The 24,434-nt window shown below is 49.6% G+C and overlaps 1 protein-coding gene across 1 annotated transcript in view; it reads right to left on the reverse strand.

Annotated features, from left to right (window-relative positions):
* Positions 1-1,585: 1,585 nt before the first annotated feature.
* The window catches only part of LOC147975254 (uncharacterized), a 70,217-nt gene continuing 47,368 nt past the window's right edge, over positions 1,586-24,434 (reverse strand). Inside the window, exons 3-4 of the mRNA XM_087520331.1 lie at positions 2,404-2,515; positions 1,586-2,335 (exon numbers count right to left, since the gene is read on the reverse strand). Coding sequence (XP_087376457.1) covers positions 1,586-2,335; positions 2,404-2,515 — 862 coding nt within the window. The remainder of the gene's footprint in view (positions 2,336-2,403; positions 2,516-24,434) is intronic.

Here is a 24,434-nt window from a genome sequence, read left to right on the forward strand (position 1 = left end):
TTGATTTGTCCAGTTAGCAGTTATTTTTCTTTCTTTCTTGAAGCAAGCCAGCGGAGCTAGACACAGCCTCGGTGTATCGCTTCTGTTCTTCTCCTCGGTTTCCCTTGCGCGTGCTATGCGCCGGCCGGCTTTCGGCTGATCAACCTCCAGCCGTTTGATTCAACAGCCACCACCCGTGCGATCATCTTCTTTCCCTAATCATCGCACGCACACGAGTGCCCGCCGGTGTTCTTTGAATCCCGAGATAATTGCACCTATCATCCTTATACTTGCTGGCTAGGTCCAAAATGGTCCTCATACTCAGAAAATGCTTCAGTACGATCCTCGTACTTAAAAATACGAGGTGTATACGGTCCTCGTCGTGAGCTTGGTCGCCCTGTACGTATCGTGTATAGTAAGAGCAAGTATAAGGATGATAGGTGCTGTAGCGTGGAAGTTTCGAGCCTGCGGCCACAGGATAGAGCACAAGCAAGCTAGCCAACTGCGCTACTGTCTATGCTTGCCACATGTGACAGGTGAGATGCACAATTTTATATTTGGACGGACAGACAAACGAAATTCATTTATATTATTGCGTGTATTGTCATTTTGTTGGACTAATTACTTTAGCTTGTCACAGTTTGTCTTATGCATGCAAAATCTTTACTTAGATGTCAGAAACTCGGAAAAATGGTCACTTACAAAATAAAAAACTTTTTCTAAATATGTTCTGGTAAGGGACATTTCATTATTTATTAAGTGAAGTCACACTTTGGACTATTTCTTGCCGTTTCATATTTATATTCATTCTGTGGGTGGACTAATTTTAGTAGATTTTCTCATGCTAGTTTTCTATTACAAATATGCAAAGACGTGATAAATTACTCTCTTGCAAAAACGTAATAAGGTATAGCTTATTGTGTCTAGTATAACTTGGTTTCCTTTTAGTTGAGTGAATATAAATATGAACCATGTGCATTTTTTGTCTTCTACTTACAAATTTCGTTTGTACAAAAAAATATTTGAATGAATATATTACATCGCCAAGGAGTAAATAATATGAACCATTTGCATTTCAAATATAAATTTTAATTCAAGTAGTACTCCCTCCTTCCCAAAATATAAGGCGTGGTTTGACTTTTCTGGTCTTCGTTGCACAATTTTGACTATGATTTTCATGTATTCTATGTCTATGAAATTAGGATACATACATATGAAATAAAATTGTTTTACAAGACAAATACGACAATGCCATTTATACATGTTCAATCCATATACTTTGATATATATTAGTGGTCAAAGTCGTGCATCAAAGACTGTAAAAAGTCAATCGCGCCTTATATTTTGGGGAAGAGGGAGTACATCATTATGCATTTCTCCTTATAGTTATCAGTGAGCTAAGAGCATCTCCAGTAGTTCGCCCCCCCAGGGCGCCGAAAAAGAGCGGCCTGGGGATGAACCGGCGCTAGATTGGCCCCTGGGGGCGACCTAGCTCCCAGCCACGCCCCCAGGCGGTGCCCCCCAAGCTGTGGCAAATTCAAACTTGGTCATTCCCGCTCACAAAAAAACGCCACATGTCCGCGATCACATCGGCCTAGTTCGGCGATCATCTTGCCATAGTTCGGCTATCGAATGAAAAAGTTCGGCGTACAAAAAAGAAAGGGCGGGCGTACACCGCATCACACGGCGGGCTCATCCTCCGGCGTCGACGGAGTGGCGTGCGCGGGCTTGGCGGTGCCGGAGCTGCTTCTATGCTGGGCGGCGTCGGCACGGCTTCCGTGCCGCTGGGCGGCGTGGAGGCATCATCGCTCGGACTTGGCGTCGTCGTCGGCGTGGGCGTGGGAGTTGGCGGCGTCGTCGACGGCAGCTGGTTCAGGATGAGGCCGCGCTCCGCCAAGTACCACGCCTTGACTGCCTCGTCGTTGCTCTGGAGCATGTCCGCCTTGCCCAGCAGGAAAGCCAGGTCGGTGTTCCTCTTCTTCGCGGCGACGTTGGTCCGGAGTAGGTTGAGCTTGACGGCGTTGCTCGTCATCAACGCCGACCACCGCGCCTCGGTCTTCTCTTCACGTAGGGCGGCCCGGGCTTGTGCGTCGGCGAGGCAATGCTCGATGGACTCCTGTACGCGCGCGGTAGCCGAGTCGGCGTGTTTCCCCTTCTTGGCCCCTTTGTTGCCCTTGGGGCGCCCCTCGCCCGCGCCCGGCGTCGGCGCGTCCGGCTTGTAGGTCTCCTTGGCCTTGGCAAGGGTGCACCGGACATCCGCCCACTTCTCGCACTTCTCGATCCGTTTGAAGACGTGGAGGTACTTGAATTCTTGGTCGCTGCTGTCCTGGCGATACATGGCGAATATGCGCAGCAGCTGCACCGAGGAACAAACAATTGGCGGGGGTGCACGGCGAGAAGGAGTAGGAGACCGGCATGCCATACCTGATCCTCAATGTTGGCTCCGCTCTCCGGGCGAGCCGCGAACTCCTTGACGATCCCATGCCATTTGTTGCACGCCGATTGGATGAGCCCCCAATGGTGAAGGAAATATGCCCTAGAGGCAATAATAAAGTTGTTATTTATATTTCCTTATATCATGATAAATGTTTATTATTCATGCTAGAATTGTATTAACCGAAAACTTAGTACATGTGTGAATACATAGACAAACTGAGTGTCACTAGTATGCCTCTACTTGACTAGCTCGTTAATCAAAGATGGTTAAGTTTCCTAACCATAGACATGAGTTGTTATTTTATGAACGGGATCACATCATTAGAGAATGATGTGATTGACTTGACCCATCCGTTAGCTTAGCACTATGGTCGTTAGTTTGTTGCTATTGCTTTCTTCATAACTTATACATGTTCCTATGACTATGAGATTATGCAACTCCCGAATACCGGAGGAACACTTAGTGTGCTATCAAACGTCATAATGTAACCGGGTGACTATAAAGATGCTCTACAGGTGTCTCCGATGGTGTTTGTTGAGTTGACATAGATCGAGATTAGGATTTGTCACTCCGATTGTCAGAGAGGTATCTCTGGGCCCTCTCGGTAATGCACATCACTATAAGCCTTGCAAGCAACGTGACTAATAAGTTAGTTGTGGGATGTTGCATTACGACGAGTAAAGAGACTTGCCGGTAACGAGATTGAACTAGGTATGATGATACCAATGATTGAATCTCGGGCAAGTAACATACTGATGACAAAGGGAACAACGTATGTTGTTATGCGGTTTGACCGATAAAGATCTTCGTAGAATATGTGGGAGCCAATATGAGCATCCAGGTTCCGCTATTGGTTATTGACCGGAGATGAGTCTCGGTCATGTCTACATAGTTCTCGAACCCATAGGGTCCGCACGTTTAACGTTCGATGACGATCGGTATTATGAGTTTATGTGTTTTGATGTACCGAAGGTTGTTTAGAGTCCCGAATGTGATCACGGACATGACGAAGAGTCTCGAAATGGTTGAGACATAAAGATTGATATATTGGAAGGCTATGTTTGGACACCGGAATGGTTCCGGATGAGTTCGGGCATTTTCCGGAGTACCGGGAGGTTACCGGAACCCCCCGGGGAGTCAATGGGCCTTATTGGGCCTTAGTGGAAGAGAGGAGGAGGCGGCCAGGTGGAGGGCGCGCCCCCCAAGCCCAATCCGAATTGGGGTGGGGGGCCGGCCCCCCTTTCCTTTCTCCTTCTCCCTCTTCCTTCTTCTCCTACTCCAACTAGGGAAGGGGGGAAACCTAGTCCTACTGGGAGTAGGACTCCCCCCTTGGGTGCCCCCTATGAGGGCCGGCCCTCCCCTCCTCCACTCTTGTATATATGGGGGAATGGGGCACCCCATAGACACACAAGTTGATCTTAGCCGTGTGCGGTGCCCCCTCCACATATTTCCACCTCGGTCATATCGTTGTAGTGCTTAGGCGAAGCCCTGCATCGGTAACTTCATCATCACCGTCATCATGCCGTCGTGCTAACGAAACTCTCCCTCGGCCTCAACTAGATCAAGAGTACGAGGGACGTCACCGAGCTGAATGTGTGCAGATCGCGGAGGTGCCATGCGTTCGGTACTTGATCAGTTGAATCGCGAAGACGTTCGACTACATCAACCGCGTTTCTTAACGCTTCCGCTTTCGGTCTACGAGGGTACGTAGACACACTCTCCCCTCTCGTTGCTATGCATCTCCTAGATGGATCTTGCGTGATCATAGGATTTTTTTTGAAATACTGCGTTCCCCAACAGTGGCATCTGAGCCAGGTCTATGCATAGATGTTATATGCACGAGTAGAACACAAAGGAGTTGTGGGCGTGGGTATATACATATTGCTTGCTGTCACTAGTCGATTCTTGATTCAGCGGTATTGTTGGATGAAGTGGCTCGGACCGACATTACGCATACGCTTACGCAAGACTGGTTCTACCGACGTGCTTCGCACACAGATGTCTAGTGGGTGTCTGTTTCTCCAACTTTAGTTGAATCGGTTTCAATGAACAGGGTTCTTTCTAAAGATCAAAAAGCAATCACTATACTATGTTGTGGTTTTGATGTGTAGCTAAGAACGGTTCTTGCTATGCCCGTAGCAGCCATGTAAAACTTGCAACAACAAAGTAGAGGACATCTAACTTGTTTTTGCAGGGCATGTTGTGATGTGATATGGTCAAGACGTGATTATATAAATTTTTGTATGAGATGATCATGTTTTGTAACACAATTATCGGCAACTGGCAGGAGCCATATGGTTGTCGCTTTATTGTATGAAACGCAATTGCCATGTAATTGCTTTACTTTATCACTAAGCGGTAGCGATAGTCGTAGAAGCAATAGTTGGCGAGACGACAACGAAGCTTCGATGGAGATCAAGGTGTCAAGCCAGTGACGATGGTGATCATGACGGTGCTTTGGAGATGGAGATCAAAGGCACAAGATGATGATGGCCATATCATATCACTTATATTGATTGCATGTGATGTTTATCCTTTATGCATCTTATTTTGCTTAGTACGGCGGTAGCATTATAAGATGACCTCTCACTAAATTTCAAGGTATAAGTGTTCTCCCTGAGTATGCACTGTTGCTACAGTTCGTCGTGCCGAGACACCACTTGATGATCGGGTGTGATAAGCTCTACGTTCACATACAACGGGTGCAAGCCAGTTTTGCACACACAGAATACTCGGATTAAACTTGACGAGCCTAGCATATGCAGATATGGCCTCGGAACACTGAGACCGAAAGGTCGAGCATGAATCAGATAGTAGATATGATCAACATAGTGATGTTCACCATTGAAAACTACTCCATCTCACGTGATGATCGGACATGGTTTAGTTGATATGGATCGCGTGATCACTTAGATGATTAGATGGATGTCTATCTAAGTGGGAGTTCTTAAGTAATATGATTATTTGAACTTTAATTTATCATGAACTTCGTACTTGGTAGTCTTTTGCATATCTATGTTGTTGTAGATAAATGGCCCGTGTTGTTGTTCCGTTGAATTTTAATGCATTCCTAGAGAAAGCTAAGTTGAAAGATGATGGTAGCAACTACACGGACTGGGTCCGCAACATGAGGATTATCCTCATTGCTGCACAGAAGAATTACGTCCTGGAAGCACCGCTAGGTGCCAAACCTACTGCAGGAGCAACACGAGATGTTATGAACACCTGGCAGAGCAAAGCTGATGACTACTCGATAGTTCAGTGTGCCATGCTTTACGGCTTAGAACCGGGACTTCAACGATGTTTTGAATGTCATGGAGCATATGAGATGTTCCAGGAGTTGAAGTTAATATTTCAAGCAAATGCCCGGATTGAGAGATATGAAGTCTCCAATTAGTTCTACAGCTGTAAAATGGAGGAGAATAGTTCTGTCAGTGAACACATACTCAGAATGTCTGGGTACCACAATCACTTGACTCAACTGGGAGTTAATCTTCCGGTTGATAGTGTCATTGACAGAGTTCATCAATCACTGCCACCAAGCTACAAAAGCTTCGTGATGAACTATAATATGAAAGGGATGGATAAGACAATTCCCGAGCTCTTCGCAATGCTAAAGGCTGTGGAGGTAGAAATCAAGAAGGAGCATCAAGTGTTGATGGTCAACAAGACCACCAGTTTCAAGAAAAAGAGCAAAGGGAAGAAGGGGAACTTCAACAAGAATGGCAAGCAAGTTGCTGCTCAAGTGAAGAAGCCCAAGTCTGGACCTAAGCCTGAGACTGAGTGCTTCTACTGCAAAGGGATTGGTCACTGGAAACGGAACTGCCTCAAGTATTTGACGGAGAAGAAGGATGGCAAAGTGAAAGGTATATTTGATATACATGTTATTGATGTGTACCTTACTAATGCTTGCAGTAGCGCCTGGGTATTTGATACTGGTTCTGTTGCTAATATTTGCAACTCAAAACAGGGGCTATGGATTAAGCAAAGATTGGCTAAGGACGAGGTGACGATGCACGTGGGAAATGATTCCAAAGTCGACGTGATCGCCGTCGGCACGCTACCTCTACATCTACCTTTGGGATTAGTTTTAGACCTGAATAATTGTTATTTGGCGCCAGCGTTAAGCATGAACATTATATCTGGATCTTGTTTGATGCGAGACGATTATTCATTTAAATCAGAGAATAATGGTTGTTCTATTTATATGAGTAACATCTTTTATGGTCATGCACCCTTGATGAGTGGTCTATTTTTACTAAATCTTGATAGTAGTGATACACATATTCATAGTATTGAAGCCAAAAGATATAAGTTTAATAATAATGGTGCAACTTATTTGTGGCACTGCCGTTTAGTTCATATTGGTGTAAAGCGCATGAAGAAACTCCATTCTGATGGGCTTTTGGAATCACTTGATTATGAATCACTTGATGCTTGTGAACCATGCCTCATGGGCAAGATGACTAAGACTCCGTTCTCCGAAACAATTGAGCGAGCAACAGACTTGTTGGAAATAATACATACTGATGTATGCGGTCCGATGAGTGTTGATGCTCGCTGAGGGTATCGTTATTTTCTAACCTTGGCGGATGATTTGAGCAGATATGGGTATATCTACTTGATGAAACATAAGTCTGAAACATTTGAAAAGTTCAAAGAATTTTAGAGTGAAGTGGAAAATCATCGTAACAAGAAAATAAATTTTCTACGATCTGGTCGTGGAGGAGAATATTTGAGTTACGAGTTTGGTCTTCATTTGAAACAATGCGGAATAGTTTCGCAACTCACGCCACCCGAAACACCACAGCGTAATGGTGTGTCCGAACATCGTAATCGTACTTTATTAGATATGGTGCGATCTATGATGTCTTTTAGTGATTTACTGCTATTGTTTTGGGGTTATGCTTTAGAGACGGCTGCTTTCACGTTAAATAGGGCACCATCTAAATCTGTTGAGACGACATTGTATGAACTATGGTTTGGCAAGAAACCCAAGTTGTCGTTTCTTAAAGTTTGGGGCTGCGATGCTTATGTGAAAAAGCTCCAACCTGATAAGCTCGAACCCAAATCGGAGAAATGTGTCTTCATAGGATACCCAAAGGAGACTGTTGGGTACACCTTCTATCACAGATCTGAAGCCAAGATATTCATTGCTAAGAATGCATCCTTTCTAGAGAAGGAGTTTATCTCGAAAGAAATGAGTGGTAGGAAAGTAGAACTTGATGAGATAATTGTACCTGCTCACTTATTGGAAAGTACTTCATCACAGAAATCAGTTCCAGTGATTCCTACACCAGTAAGTGAGGAAATTAATGATGATGATCATGAAACTTCTGATCAAGTTACTACCGAACCTCACAGGCCAATGAGAGTAAGATCCGCACTAGAGTGGTACATCAATCCTGTTCTGGAGGTCATGTTACTTGACCATGACGAACCTACGAACTATGAGGAAGCGATGATGAGCCCAATTCCGCAAAATAGCTTGAGGCCATGAAATCTGAGATGGGATCCATGTATGAGAACAAAGTGTGGACTTTGGTTGACTTGCCCGATGATCGGCAAGCCATAGAGAATAAATGGATCTTCAAGAAAAAGAGTGACACTGACGGTAATATTACTGTCTACAAAGCTCGACTTGTTGCGGAAGGTTTTCGACAAGTTCAAGGAGTTGACTACAATGATACCTTCTCACCCGTAGCGATGCTTAAGTCTGTTCGAATCATGTTAGCAAATGCCGCATTTTATGATTATGAAATTTGGCAAATGGATATCAAAACTGCATTCCTTAATGGATATCTTAAAGAAGAGTTGTATATGATGCAACCAGAAGGTTTTGTCGATCCAAAAGGTGCTAACAAAGTGCGCAAGCTCCAGCGATCCATTATGGACTGGTGCAAGCCTTTCGGAGTTGGAATATATGCTTTGATAGTGTGATCAAAGCATATGGTTTTATACAAACTTTTGGAGAAGCCTGTATTTACAAGAAAGTGAGTGGGAGCTCTGTAGCATTTTTGATATTTTATGTGGATGACATATTGTTGATCGGAAATGATACTAAATTTCTGAATAGCATAAAAGGATACTTGAATAAGAATTTTTCAATGAAAGACCTCGATGAAGTTGCTTATATATTAGGCATGAAGATCTATAGAGATAGATCAAGACGCTTTGGACTTTCACAAAGCACATACCTTGATAAAGTTTTGAAGAAGTTCAAAATGGATCAAGCAAAGAAAGGGTTCTTACCTGTGTTACAAGGTGTGAAGTTGAGTCAGATTCAATGCCAGACCACTACAGAAGATAGAGAGAAAATGAAAGTCATTCCCTATGCTTCAGCCATAGGTTCTATCATGTATGCAATGCTGTGTACCAGACCTGATGTGTGCCTTGCTATTAGTTTAGTAGGGAGGTACCAAAGTAATCTAGGAGTGGATCACCGATAGCGGTCAAGAACATCCTGAAATACCTAAAAGTACCAAGGTGATGTTTCTCGTTTATGGAGGTGACAAAGAGCTGGTCGTGAATGGTTACGTCGATGCAAGCTTTGAGACTGATCTGGATTACTCTAAGTCACAAACCGGATACATATTTTTATTGAATGGTGGAGCTGTCAGTTGGTGCAGTTCCAAGCAGAGCGTCGTGGCGGGATCTACGTGTGAAGCGGAGTACATAGCTGCTTCAGAAGAAGCAAATGAAGGAGTCTGGATGAAGGAGTTTATATCCGATCTAGGTGTCATACCTAGTGCACTGGGTCCAATGAAAATCTTTTGTGACAATATTGGTGCAATTGCCTTGGCAAAGGAATCCAGATTTCACAAGAGAACCAAGCACATCAAGAGACGCTTCAATTCCATCCGTGATCAAGTCAAGGAGGGAGACATAGAGATTTGCAAGATACATACGGATCTGAATGTTGCAGACCCGTTTTTAAGCCTCTCTCACGAGCAAAACATGATCAACACTAAGACTCCATGGGTGTTAGAATCATTACTATGTAATCTAGATTATTGACTCTAGTGCAAGTGGGGGACTGAAGGAAATATGCCCTAGAGGCAATAATAAAGTTGTTATTTATATTTCCTTATATCATGATAAATATATATTATTCATGCTAGAATTGTATTAACCGGAAACTTAGTACATGTGTGAATACATAGACAAACATAGTGTCACTAGTATGCCTCTAGTTGACCAGCTCGTCAATCAAAGATGGTTAAGTTTCCTAACCATAGAAATGAGTTGTCATTTAATGAATGGGATCATATCATTAGAGAATGATGTGATGGACTTGACCCATCCGTTAGCTTAGCACTACGATCATTTAGTTTGTTGCTATTGCTTTCTTCATAACTTATTTAATGTTCCTATGACTATGAGATTATGCAACTCCCGAATACCGGAGGAACACTTAGTGTGCTATCAAACATCACAACGTAACTGGGTGACTATAAAGATGCTCTAGAGGTGTCTCCGATGGTGTTTGTTGAGTTGGCATAGATCGAGATTGAGATTTGTCACTCCGATTGTCGGAGAGGTATCTCTGGGCCTCTCAGTAATGCACATCACTATAAGCCTTGCAAGCAATGTGACTAATGAGTTAGTTGCGGGATGTTGCATTACGGAGCAAGTAAAGAGACTTGCCGGTAACGAGATTGAACTAGGTATGATGATACCGACGATCGAATCTCGGGCAAGTAACAGACCGACGATAAAGGGAACAACGTATGTTGTTATGCGGTTTGACTGATAAAGCTCTTCGTAGAATATGTGGGAGCCAATATGAGCATCCAGGTTCCGCTATTGGTTATTGACCGGAGATGAGTCTCGGTCATGTCTATATAGTTCTCGAACCCATAGGGTCCGCACGCTTAACGTTCGATGACGATCGGTATTATGAGTTTATGTGTTTTGATGTATCGAAGGTTGTTTGAAGTCCCTGATGTGATCATGATGACCCACAAGTGTAGGTTATCTATCGTAGCCTTTTCGATAAGTAAGAGTGTCGAACCAAACGAGGAGCAGAAGGAAATGATAAGCGGTTTTCAGCAAGGTATTCTCTGCAAGCACTGAAATTATCGGTAACAGATAGTTTTGTGATAAGGTAATTTGTAACGGGTAACAAATAGTAAAAGTAAATAAGGTGCAGAAAGATGGCCCAATCCTTTTTGTAGCAAAGGACAAGCCTGGACAAACTCTTATATAAAGGGAAGCGCTCTCGAGGACACATGGGAATTATCGTCAAGCTAGTTTTCATCACGCTCATATGATTCGTGTTCGGTACTTTGATAATTTGATATGTGGGTGGACCGGTGCTTGGGTACTGCCCTTCCTTGGACAAGCATCCCACTTATGATTAACCCCTATTGCAAGCATCCACAACTACAACAGAAGTATTAAGGTAAACCTAACCATAGCATGAAACATATGGATCCAAATCAGCCCCTTACAAAGCAACACATAAACTAGGGTTTAAGCTTCTGTCACTCTAGCAACCCATCATCTACTTATTAATTCCTAATGCCCTCCTCTAGGCCCAATCAATGGTGAAGTGTCATGTAGTCGACGTTCACATGACATCACTAGAGGAAAGACAACATACATCTCATCAACATATCGAACGAATACCAAATTCACATGACTACTTATAGCAAGACTTCTCCCATGTCCTCAAGAACAAACGTAACTACTCACAAATCATATTCATGTTCATAATCAGAGGGGTATTAATATGCATAATGGATCTGAACATATGATCTTCCACCAAGTAAACCAACTAGCATCAACTACAAGGAGTAATCAACACTACTAGCAACCCACAGGTACCAATCTGAGGTTTTGAGACAAAGATTGGATACAATAGATGTACTAGGGTTTGATATGAGATGGTGCTGGTGAAGATGTTGATGGAGATTGACCCCCTCCCGATGAGAGGATCGATGGTGATGATTTCCCCCTCCCGGAGGGAAGTTTCCCCGGCAGAACAGCTCCATCGGAGCCCTAGATTGGTTCTGCCAAGGTTCCGCCTCGTGGCGGTGGAGTTTCGTCCCGTGAGCTTGCTTATGATTTTTTCCTTGACGAAAGACTCCATATAGCCAAAGATGGGCATCAGAGGGCTGCCAAGGGGCCCACGATGCAGGGGGCGCGCCCCACCCTCATGGACGATGGGTGGCCCCCCTCTGGTACTTCTTTCGCCCAATATTTTTTATATATTTTGAAACGTGCTCTTTGAAGTTTCAGGACTTTTGGAGATGTGCAGAATAGGTCTCTAATATTTTCTCCTTTTCCAGGCCAGAATTCCAGCTGCCGGCATTCCCCCTCTTCATGTAAACCTTGTAAACTAAGAGAGAATAGGCATAAGTATTGTGACATATTGTGTAATAACAGCCCATAATGCAATAAATATCGATATAAAAGCATGATGCAAAATGGACGTATCAACTCCCCCAAGCTAAGACCTCACTTGTCCTCAAGCAAAAGCCGAAATCGAAAAATATGTCCACATGTTTAGAGATAGAGGTGCCGATAAAATACACTACGTACATGAGGGCATCATGATCATTATTATAACAACAACATATATATATATATATAGATATTGTCATATGATCTCTTATGCTAAAGTAACAATTCATTCACAATTTCAAGTATGAACCATAAACTTCATTAAGAACCAACAAACTCTAATCTCAGTCATTGAGGCAATTGCAATTTATCATAACATCGGAAAGAGTCAATATAAGAGCTTTTCAGCAAGTCCACATACTCAACTATCATTTAGTCTTTCACAATTGCTAACACTCACGCGATATTTATGGTTATGAAGTTTTAATCGGACACAGAGAAAGATAGGGGCTTATAGTTTTGCCTCCCAACCTTTTACCTCAAGGGTAATGTCAACAATAATAGTTCATGAAAACTCACATCCAATTAGCTATATATATCAGGATCTTTCCAATACACTGTGCTTGCCAAAGGATAAAATGTAAAAAAGGAAAGGTGAAGATCACCGTGACTCTTGCATGAAGTATAAGACAAGAATACAAGATAGGCCCTTTGCAGAGGGAAGCAAAGGTTGTCATGTGCTTTTATGGTTGGATGCACAAAATCTCAATGCTAAAGAACGTCACTTTATATTGCCACTTGTGATATGGACCTTTATTATGCAGTCCGTCGCTTTTTATTTCTTCCACATCACAAGATTGTATAAAGCTTATTTTCTCCCACTAATAAATCATACATATTTAGAGAGCAATTTTTATTGCTTGCAATGATGACAACTTACTTGAAGGATCTTACTCAATCCATAGGTAGATATGGTGGACTCTCATGGTAAAACTAGGTTTAAGGATATTTGGAAGCACAAGTAGTATCTCTACTTGGTGCATAGAATTTGTCTAGCATGAGAGGGAAAGGCAATCTCAACATGTTGGATGATACGTGACAATATAATCTATCTCAGATGTAAGAAAACATAACCCATTACGTTGTCTTCCTTTTCCAACACCAACTCTTTAGCATGTCATATTTTAATGAGTGCTCACAATCATAAAAGATGCCCAAGATAGTATATTTATATGTGAAAACCTATCTTTCTTTATTACTTCCTATTAATTGCAACGATGACCAAAGCTATGTTTGTCAACTCTCAACAACTTTTATTCATCATACTCTTTATATGTGAAGTCATTACTTTCCATAAGATCCACATGATCCCTTTAATTCTTTTTATTCTTTTTCTTTTATTTTATTCCCTCAAGATCATGGTAAAGTGATCAAGCCCTTGAATCAACACTAATCTTTATTATATATAGCTCACGGACTTGATTACATAGAATGATCATAAAGCAAAACTCAAGACCAGATCATACTAAAACTTTTATTCTACCAGATCAAGATATTACCAAAAGGATCGAACTAAGAAAAACGGTAAAGATGAAATTGTGATGGTGATACGATACCGGGCACTCCCCCAAGCTTGGCAGTTGCCAAGGGGAGTGCCCATACCCATGTGTTTATGTCTCCTTCCTCGGAGATGGTGATGGAGCTGTTGATGGCGTGCACTTCTTCCTTAATTTGCGCTTAAGGATATAATTTTGCTCCCTTAGGTCCTCGATCTCCCGCTCAAGGCTTAATACCTTTTTGCATAGTTCTTATTTGTTCTCCCGCAAGAGACGAAAAGGGATAAACTCGATATTAGGTTTCTTTGCTCTATTGGGGAGGCTTGACTTTTTGAACTCCACATGCATGTCCCCAGGTTGAGGTAATGGGACTTCATCTTCATCTAAGCTCATCTCCTCCTTTCCCCTAGGCTCATAGTCTTCTTCTTCCTCCTTGGTCCAACCACAATGCTCCAAGTCCACGTAGACCTTCTGATCTGTAAGGTAATCAGCCACATAGCTTTCTCCCTCTGAATCTTGGGATGACATATTGCTCTAATCTGCAGCAGAAACAACTCAAAATAAAGACAGAGGATATTTGCGTGATACGGTGGTCAAAACCTTCGAGAGATTATATAATGAATTTTTACCGACCAAAAGAAGTATCGTGCAAGAAAACGGAGTCCGGAGAGCACACGAGGTGCCCACGATGCAGGGGGGCGCGCCCAGGGGGTAGGGCCTTGCTGCCGCACCAGCAACTTGGGACACATCTTGTGATGTCTTGTGATGTCTTCCTGCCACACCAGCAACACACATAAATAGTTCGGAGAGTCATGGAGGTGATGTGGAAGGTACTCAACCCATTGATTGCCTGAAGACGAAGGTACTCAAGTGCACTACTACCACGGAGAAGGTGCTCCATGTCACTGTTTGAGAGGTAGACGACGACGAGCTCAAGGTGCTTCAGTCGTGGTCGAATAAGAGCGGGCACGTCATTAAGGGGCGGGAAATGACAGTTCCTAAACTTGGCGACGCACAGCATGGGCGTGAGGCGGAGTGCGGACGTTGGAAGCGACAGCATATGCCCATCATCAGAAGTGAGCTCCTCGAGATGATCTAGGGTGGGGGATCGGAACCAGTTGTCCAGCTTGGCTCGGTCCTTGCCGTTGGAACGGAACTTGCCCATTGTAAGGCCTTTGGTTGGGCCAAGGTGACTGCCGAGGATCTTGGAGAATGCATCCAAGCTTTTGCAATAGCCATGGCAGAGCTCGTGGGTGTCGATGAGGTCGAAAGGGCTGGAGTTCCATAGGGGGTGCCACCGTCAGGAAAGGACGGTTGTCCGCGCCCCATATTTGATTGGGAGGAGGGAGATGATGACTATCAACATATCATCGGGGAGCTGCTGATGAAGTCTAGGCCTGCTGGATTAGCTTGCGGTTCTAGCCCGCCCCGCCTCCGCTTGTTGGCAGCCCCGTTCTCCACCTCCAGAGTCTCCTTGTCAGCGACGCTTTCTGATAGAAATGGGAGTACAAGGAATATTTAGTTAAAACAGGGCAATAGAAAAGTGTATTGGTAACTAGAAGTTATTAGGTAGGAATATAGTAAGAAAAGGGAATAACAATTGGTTGCTTAAATACCACACAATTCATTTGACATTGCTGGGTAAGTCAACATATGTAGATAGTTGAAAAGAAAACTTACTTCGAACAAAGTTTGGACGGATGATTTTGTCGGGGAAGTTAGCATATATCTCATGACCAGGCCCTTTTATGTGCAGTCAATTTTAGTGCCAGCTTCCACTACATAAAACTTTGCAATTTATTTCCAAAAGCCAGTGCCAAAATAGGAGTCACCACATTCATCAAGTCTTACAGTAGCAATGATTGTAAATCCATGGTTTGTGTGCAGTATGACATCCGTGGAGCCTTGATCTATGTAAAGGGAAAATTGTGCACTACATAATCTATTGCATAGCAAGGGATGTTCTGCAGAAAATGGTAGGATTGTTAAAGAAAATATGGTAACATGCAAATATGGGCCCAAATTGAAAGAACTATACATCAGTTGAAATCGAAGGACGAAAATCTATAATTAAACAGATAGGGTAAACATGATGTCATGGAAATATGAGAGTAATGGAAAGAACAATACATCATTAATTTGCCTAATATAGAAAGAAGAGGGAAAAAATCCCCTTTGACATATATGGTGGATGTGGCACCTTTTATCCAAATGTAGCAATATTTAGAATATGTTCAGGAAAGTAGGCCGTGCCAACCGATTTAGGGTGAGATTGAACATATCGCGCACGTCCTCAAGTTATCTGGTACGGTGAGATGGAATCTCTGGCGGAAGTCGCAAAGTCCTGAAGTGTCGGCGCACTGTACATTCTATGAATGAAAGAAAACCCTCAAATCTGCTCGAATAATAATGAATTCACAATGATTTCCGTCGGGTGATTAAAGGAGGCAGATGTACTGGGATAACAGATGAGATAATATCTCATTAAATTAGTTACCTTATCGTCCATGAGAAAGAACCCTCAGTACGACAGATTCCCCAACCGAGCGGAGCTTGGTCGACCTCGAGCAGTGTCGAGAAAGTCGATGGCGATAGGTGGCGGCAAGAGGAAGTGGTGAAATGCGGCGGGCTTTGCCGGCAGCCTGGCGGCGGCGGCAGGCGTCAAGCTAAGTGTTTACCGCTGCGATAGGCGGTGCCATGGCATAGACACGGAGGAGCTTGTGCAGGTGTGAATGGGGACCATACCGGAGGGGGTGGCGGGCGGGGTGAGGGCTTTTGTGATGTGGGGATGGTGAGGGTTTTCTGTCCCACAAAGAATTTTGGGGGCGACAGTTTGTGTCGGGTGGTAGGTGCGACATATGCCAACGGGTGGCTTATCATTGTGGGAGCCAGTAAGACGTCGCCGGTGCCTGGAAGCGGGATGAGGCAAAGACATGCACGCCGGCGAATCTTACCCAGCTTCAGGGCTCTCCGAGGAGATAACACCCTTACTGCTGCTCTGCGGGGTCTCCGCATGATCACTAGATGAACGAGTGGCTACAAGATGCTCCTTGAGCTGTTTGGCGAGAAGAAGAAGAAGGGCACGACTAGCTCTCCTCTCCTCTCTATGTGGTGTCTAAAACTAACTTATATCAACCCTTTGCATGGGTGCCCCGGGGGGTTTATATAGGCCCACCCCCCGGGGGTACGATGGTAATCCGGCTGGGCGTGGGCCCTAGCCGTCTGTGTCTACGCTCGCCGGCTTCTGCGCCGGCTGCTAGGGCCCGCCGGCTAGTGGGTCCTGCTGGCTGCCGGCTCCTTGGTCGACAGGCAGGCCCCACTGTCAAGGGCCTTGTCGGCGGCTGGTCACTGTTGCCTCAAACCTGGTGACGAGGGCTTCGCCGAGGTAAGCGTGGCTACAGTGCTGCCGCCCGGCGGGCGATCGCTGTAGCCACGCCTCGTCTTGTCTCCTTAATGGGGCGTCTTCTTCGAGGGAGGAAGCAAGCCGGCTATGGGGAGCCGGCCCCGTCTTGGGCCGACTGGGGGAGGCTTGGCTACCTTCGGGTGTCTCTCTGCCTGAAGGGGCCCACCGCCCATGGGCCGCGCTGATAGCCCGTCGTGGGTGGCATCAGGGTCATCATGGCAACAGTGCCGCGCCGGACGGGTCATGGTCACCCCGTACGGTGCACTATGCCTGGCGTGTCCCGGGATTCGGGGGTGGCAGGCTTTACCGTAGCCACGCCCCGTCACGTTGCCGTTATGTGGATGCAGACTTCGAGGGTACGATCTTGACCGCTTTGTGGGAGTCGGCTTCTTGCGGCCGGCTTCTTGGAGCCGGCCCTCCCGCGGCTTTCTTCATGAGGGCTAAAGCCGGGCCGCCTTCCGACAGTCGGCCTGGGAGACAGCCGGCAAGGGGAAGGCGGCCCCACGTCTTGGATTCTTGAGGGCTGGATCGGCTCGTAATTTTTTCAGAAGGGCCAGGGGGAGCCGGCTAGGCTACCCATGGTCATTTACTCCGACAGTAGTCCCCGAAGCTGATCAGGCTTCGAGGCTGACAAAGGGACGAGAAGCTTGGTCAGCTTCCTATCCCGAGGAGCCGGCTTTGCTTATGCGCGCCGTCTTCGGAAAGCTCCGTTTCTTGTAGGCGGGAACGTGGGTCGACCTGCGAGCTGACCGCGCGCCATCCCGCGGGCCACGTGGCAAGGAAAACCTGCCAACGCACGCACGCGATGGGACGCCGCCGCAGGCCCGGGCCCACCCCTCCTAGGCCTCGGCCCGAGCACGGATCTTCTGCGGCCCACAACGGACCGCTCGCCTTCCCGCGGCGGTTTTATTACGCCATCAGGGCGCAATAATCGCGGAACGTGGGGGAGTGGGCGCAGTTGATCCCATGTCCCCCCACACCACGCCTCCTCGGCTCTGCCGCGCGGGTCTATAAGTAGGGGGAGGAGAGGGAGCGGCAGAGGCTCGCACACTCTCCCTCGCTCCGCCCCTTCTCACCTTCCTTCTTCTTCCCTTCGCCGCCGCAGCGACCCATTGCCGCGCGCTCCGCTGTCGGACCTCTCCGTTCCTTTGGTCCCGCCGTAGCGGGGTCGCGCGCGTCTCTGCCGTCGCATCACCTTGTTCCTCGCCGCGTCGCTCCCATGGCGTTGTCGAGCTCGTGGGATGGCTCCAACGTCCACGAGGACCATGTTGAGTTCCTCCGCCAGACACGGCGTCTGCCGGGCGAGAACTATGTGCGGGTTCGTCGTGCGCCGGCGAGGGAGATTTCGCCGGCACCGGAGGAGGGCGAGTGGGTAATCTTCTGCTCGCACTGCCTGCGTGGCTTCGGCCTCCCGGCGAGCGGATTCCTTCGCGCTTTTCTTGAATTTTACCACCTCCAGCCGCATCACCTCATGCCCAACACGGTGATGCTGCTGTCGGCTTTCGTCACCCTGTGCGAGGGCTTTCTTAGGGTTCTCCCCACTCTCGAGCTCTGGGGAGAATTCTTCCAGAGCAAGCTCGGCACCGTTGTCGTGGGCGTGCCCACCCCCTGCGGAGCCTTCATTGCCATGAGGCGGACGGGCGAGAACAATCCGTTCCCGCCCATCCCGCTGATCCAGTCGGTGAAGCTCTGGCAGAAGTCGTGTTTTTACGTGAAGAACGTCGCCCAGCAAGGCGACTTCATCAACCTGCCGGCTTACGTAGCCGGCCCGCCGGCTGGGAGGCAACCCTCATGGAGCTACCAGGCCAGGTCGTTGTCTCAGGTCAGGAACGCAGCCGTCTCCTAGCTCTGGGTGATGATCCAGTCGGAGGGCCTGACCGGAGCCGACCTGGTGGCCGCCTTCGTGGAGCGCCGAGTACTTTCGCTCCAAGGCTGGCCTCACATGATTTGCCAGATGAGCGGCCGCTTTGACCCGTGCCGGCTGAGCACCAGGGAGATGCCTCATGCCAAGGTGTCTTACATGGTGAACTACATCTCCAACTGCAAGCTCGCCGAGGATTGGCGATACGGCAAGGGGCCGTATTCTCGCGCCAACCCTCCGCCTGCCATAAGTTTTTCTTCTTTTCTTCCTTTTTGTATCCGGCCTCGTGATGGCCGACTACTGATCAATTGGTTTGTCCTTAGCAGAACCCTCTTCTTCCACTGACGGCCGGGGCCGCAGGGGTAGAGCGCCAGCTCCTCCCCGACCGCACGGTGGACGACGTTGATGATCCGAACCTGCGAGTGGCCGCCATGGAAGATGCCATCATGGGGGAAGGCGATGAGGCAGGCGGCGCGGGGCTCGGGGCCGGCCTCGAGGACTGGGCGGACGATGACGAGGTCGAAGTCGTTCCGCACCGCCAGCCGGCGCTTGATCATCAAGGCGCGGGCCCGTCTGCCGCGCCGGCTGCCCGTGGCGGCGCGCAGAAACGCCGGGCCGCGTCGACCTACTTCGGCAGCCGGCCAAAGAAATCCAAGGGTTCCACGGCGATGACCAAGTGGGATGAGGCGGCCGCGAAGGCGGCCCGCTTCCGCAAGGCGGTGAAACAGCCGCAGGCGATCTCGGCGTAAGCGTTAAAAGTCTTGTATTTTTTGTTGTCCTCTTCGATTGAGGTTCTTATAAACCTCTCTTTGCTCGCCAGGCAGGGCACCGCTTTCCCTCGAGCGAGGTCCTGGCGGCTCCGTAGTCGGGCCGACTGGAGGGTCCTCAGGCTCCCGCCGCGTGGATCCCCGCGCCGACCTCATGGAGGCCATGGAGCGGAACGCACGGGAGGCGCGGGAGGAGCGAGAGGCGGCGGAGCGAAGGACCGCCCAGGCAGCGAAGGAGCAGGCCGACGCGGCGGCCAAGGCCCGGGCGGAGGCGGTAGCCGCGGAGACGGATGCGGAGGCCTCGCACAACCAGCCTCCGCAGCTCGTCGTTCCCCTCCGCGCCGTGGCCCCCGACATCCCCGTGCCCCCGTCGGAGGAGGTCGACCAAGACCCGCCGGTGATGGAGAGGAGGGAGGACCACGTGGTCTTCGTGGAGGAGGTGCCGCAGACGGCGCCGACTGGAGCGGGCCAAAGTGGCCAACCAGCCGCGGCGCCAGAGTAGCCGGCCGGGGGCGAGCCGGAGGCAGGGGCCGGCCTCGAGGTGCAGCCAGCATTTTGCCGGCGCGCAGGGGGAGCTACCTCCGCGCCGGAGCCGCACAGAGCTGCGGGCGCCAGCCAGACGGCGGAGGCCCTGGAGGCCGCCAGCGCCAGCACGTCCGAGTGGACGCCCAGCGGGGGGACGGCCGAGCTGAACACGGCGGCCCAGGAGGTCCGGAACCGGCTTCAATCCCAGGCCGCTTCACTGCAGCGATATACCCAAGAGTTCCTCACGACGCGGGCCGTCATCCGGGTGAGCCTTCTGGCCTTGGTTGTTTTGATTTTTTGATTTCTTCCGTGGGGGCGCGTCAGCGCACCCACTGGGTGTAGTCCCCGAGTTCCGAGTCGGCTGCTGAGCAGGCGGCTTGGAACTTACTAGGTCCTGACAGCTATCTTATCCTCGCATCCTGTCTGATCTTCCAGGAATACCATAACCTCCGCGCTGCTGCCTTCAACTCCCAGGCTCAGGAGCTGGGCCGGAAAACCGAGGACCTGACCAACAGCCGAAGTGCGTGCTTTGTCTCGTTCATCTCCTGTGGGGGCGCGTCAGCGCACCCACTGGTTGTAGTCCCCGAGATTCGGGCCGATTGCTGAGCAGTCGGGTCGGATATTCTCTGACAACTTCTTCCTTATTGATTTTTCCTTTGTCTTCATGCTTGCAGGAGCCAATGCCGACTTGAGGGGGCAGCTCAGCGGGGCCCAGGCCGCCCTTCGCGCCAAGGAAGCCGAGTACAACGCCTTGGTCCTGGAGCGTGACCGCCTGGCCAAGAAGTTGGCCGACCAGGAGGAGAGCCACAAGGCGGCCCTGAAGAAGGCGCAGGACAGCGAGGACGCCCTCAAAGCTGAGTTCGAGACCGAAGTGGTGGGCTGGGCTGAGGCAAAACAAGCGCTGAGTGAGGGCTTCGGCCGGGTTGAGGATCTGATCGATGGTAAGCCGCCTTCCTCACTCCTTGCTTGCCCCTTGCCCCCTGATTTGTGTTCTGACTTGTGCTGCTTTTTGTTCTTTGTGTAGACTACTTCCCCGGCTACTCCGTCTTTGCCACCCAGACCATCAAGGCCCACCATGAGGCGCGCCGGCAGGCGGGGTTGAAATCGCGCCGGACACGAGCCGGACGCTTGAGGAGCAACTCTTGGCGGTCCAAGCCCGGCTGCAGCCGGCTCACCGCATGCTCCGCCGCCTCCAGCGCACCGGGGCGCAGGTGTTGGCCGCCCTCTGGCCAGGCAAAGCGATTCCCCGCACCCCGAGTCGGACTGCCGACTGGCTGGAGGTTGCGGTTGGCCACTTCGAGGCCTGGAAGGCATCGGCGGCCCGGCTTGGAGCTGGGCGGGCGCTGGAGTTCGTCCGAGCCTGGTATCCCGGGTTGAACCTGGACCAACTGCGCACCTGGCGGCTGGAGGCCGACGAGGAGATGGAGGAGGTGCGGACGGCTATCGCTCAGCGTGCCTCGACGATCGACGAGTGCACTGACATCAGCGTCTTTGCTCCTGAAATAAATGACGACGGCGTTGCCCAGCCGGAGGAATGGTTCGGGCTAGACCCGGCAGCGGGTGAGGACTCGGCGGAGGAGATCGCTTCCAGCGATGAAGGTGAAGACGACGAAGGAGAGGAAGGCGAAGACGTCGAGCCGGCCGGTGAAGTGGCCAGCCAGCCCCAGCCTGACCGTGCCTCCAGCAACGAGGCGTGTGCTAGCGCTCCCTCTGCGGGAGGTGGTGATCATGCCAAGGTTCGCCAGCCGGCCACTCCTCCAGCCAGCACTGCCGTCTCTACCGACCTGCCCGACTCGCCAGTCGCTCCCTTGGCTTAATCTGCCGTCCTTGCTTTTCCTGCTTGTTACTCTTTGAACAATTTTTATTAAACTTGCGCAGTTCCACCCACTGGGGGTGTATTCAAACTATGTTTAATGTTGGCCTTTCGAAGGCCTTTTGTGTAAATATGATCGTGTGTGTGTTTGGCTTCCATTCGCGTATGCTTTTTATCTTTAGGCTGTTTCCTTTGCCGCCTTCCCCTGGCTGCTGCCTTCCCAACCGGCAGCTGCTCTGCAGCCTGTGGCTAGGGCAGAACTTGGCTATATATATATTTTTTGGGGGAAGGCAAGTACTCGAGCTTTCTTAGATTGAAGCGAGGTGAATGGAAGCCGGCCGGCCGGCTACTCTAGTAGTCAGTCGGTGGTGGGAGAAAAACCGGCTTTTGTTATATTAGTCCGTTAGTCCCTAGCCATTTTTCGTGTGGGCGCCCTTTCCTGCCTTTAACTCTTGCCAGCCGGACAGCCGGTTCTTCGAACTGCGACTTTTGGCAAGAGAAGGCTTGGGTGCCGGCACACTACTTGTCTGACCGCGGGTAGGACTTCTAATATAACTCAAGGCGGCCAGTCCCCGGGCCGACTAGTCGAACCCAGTGCCGGACGAAAAAAGTGAATGTAATGACATGATCATAAGCATGATACTCTTCATTTATAGATAAAAGATGTTAGTCCCCGAGCTCTCCTCGGGGGGCCTATTGTCTCGTACTTAGTACAAAAGTTAGCGTGATACATACTGCATTTCAACTGTAGAATCTTCGGAGGAGGTTGGCGTTCCATGGTCGTTCCGACTCCTTGCCGGAGTCGTCTCTCTTTCGTACCTTCGGCTTCTGTGCATCGATCAGGTAGTAGGAGTCACTTCCCAGCGCTCTGCTGATGACAAAGGGGCCTTCCCAAGGGGCCGAGAGCTTGTGCTGGCCGGCTGTTCGCTGGATCAGCCAGAGCACGAGGTCGCCTTCTTGGAAAGATCTTGGTCTAACCTTCCGGCTGTGGTAGCGGCGCAAGCCTTGCTGGTAGATGGCGGACCGGCTGAGGGCTAACAGCCGGCCTTCTTCCAGCAGGTCGACGCCGTCTTCTCGTGCTTCCTTGGCCTCCGCCTCTGTGTACATGGTTACCCGAGGCGAGTTGAACTCGATGTCAGTTGGGATGACCGCCTCGGCACCGTACGCGAGGAAGAATGAGTGAAGCCGGTTGACTTGTTTGGGGTAGTGCGCAGACTCCAGAAGACGGCCGGCAGCTCATCGAGCCAACAGCCGGCCGAACGTTCCAGTGGTACGACCAGTCGGGGCTTGATGCCAAAAAGGATGAGGCCGTTGGCTCGCTCGACTTGGCCGTTTCACTACGGGTGGGCAACGGACGCTAAGTCCAACCGGATGCCCTGCGTCGCGCAGAAACGTGCCAATGCTCCCTTGGCGAAATTCGTGCCGTTGTCGGTGATGATGCTGTGTGGCACGCCGTAGCGAGTTGTTATATCTGCGATGAATGTCACGGCAGTCGGCCCATTCAGCTTCTTGATCGGCTTTGCCTCAATCCATTTGGTGAATTTGTCCACGGCGACAAGCAGATGTGTCATGCCGCCGCGCGCCGTCTTGAATGGGCCCACCATGTCCAGTCCCCAAACGGCAAAGGGCCAAGTGAGGGGAATGGTCTTGAGTGCCGAAGCCGGCATGTGTTGCTTGGAGCTGAAGACTTGGCACCCTTTGCAATGTTTAACTAACTCCTTGGCGTCATCCAAAGCAGTCGGCCAAAAGAACCCATGGCGGAAAGCTTTGGCGACGAGTGATCTTGAGGCCGCATGGTGGCCGCATTCTCCTTGGTGGATGTCTCTGAGGATTGCAATGCCCTTCTCTTGCTCGATGCATTGCTGGAAGACTCCAGTGACACTGCGCCTGACGAGCTCTCTGTTGACGATTGTGCATGCTCCGGCTCGGCGTTGGACTTCAAAGTACGTGGTACGTGGAGGAACTCGCATCCTTCAAAGTACCCGCTGATCAGCTGGCTCGTTGTCGGCTCGCGGTACGTGGAGGAACTCGCATCCTTCAAAGTACCCGCTGATCTGCTGAACGAGGAAGCGGTAGCTTGCCATATTTGCATCCTTGGCGTCCTAGTCGCCGGATGATTGCTGGACTACCAAGTCCGAGTCGCCGTAACATAGGATCCGGCATATGCCGAGCTCTTTGGCAAGCCGGAGCCCGTGTATGAGCGCCTCGTACTCGGCCACGTTGTTGGAGGCGGCAAAGTGAATTTGCAGCATGTATCTGAGCTTGTCGCCTTCGGGAGAGGTGAGGATGACGCCGGCTCCCAAGCCGGTGCGCATCTTGGACTCGTTGAAGTGCATGCGCCAATGAGTGGAGTCGGGAGCTGGCGATAGGTACTGGGTCTCGGCCCAGTCGACGAGGAAGTCGGCCAATGCTTGGGACTTGATGGCGGTGCGAGGCTGGTAGAAGATCGTGTAGGGGGCCAGCTCGATGGCCCATTTCGCCACCCGGCCGGATGCATCCCGGCTGCCTATGATCTCGGCAAGTGGAACGGTGCATACGACCGTGATGGGGTGCTCTTGGAAGTAGGGCTTCAGCTTCTTGGCGGCGAAGTACACGCCATAGCACATCTTCTGGTAGTGCGGGTAGTTCTGCTTCGAGGTAGACAGCACCTCGCTCAAATAGTACACCGGCCTCTGGACCGGCTGGGCTCGGCCCTCTTCTGGGCACTGGATTACGATGACGGTGCTGACCACCCGGCTGGTTGCA

This window comes from Triticum urartu, chromosome 4A (genome assembly GCF_056163025.1).
Source record: "Triticum urartu cultivar PI428250 chromosome 4A, HENAU_Tu73, whole genome shotgun sequence".
Classification (NCBI taxonomy): Eukaryota; Viridiplantae; Streptophyta; class Magnoliopsida; order Poales; family Poaceae; genus Triticum; species Triticum urartu.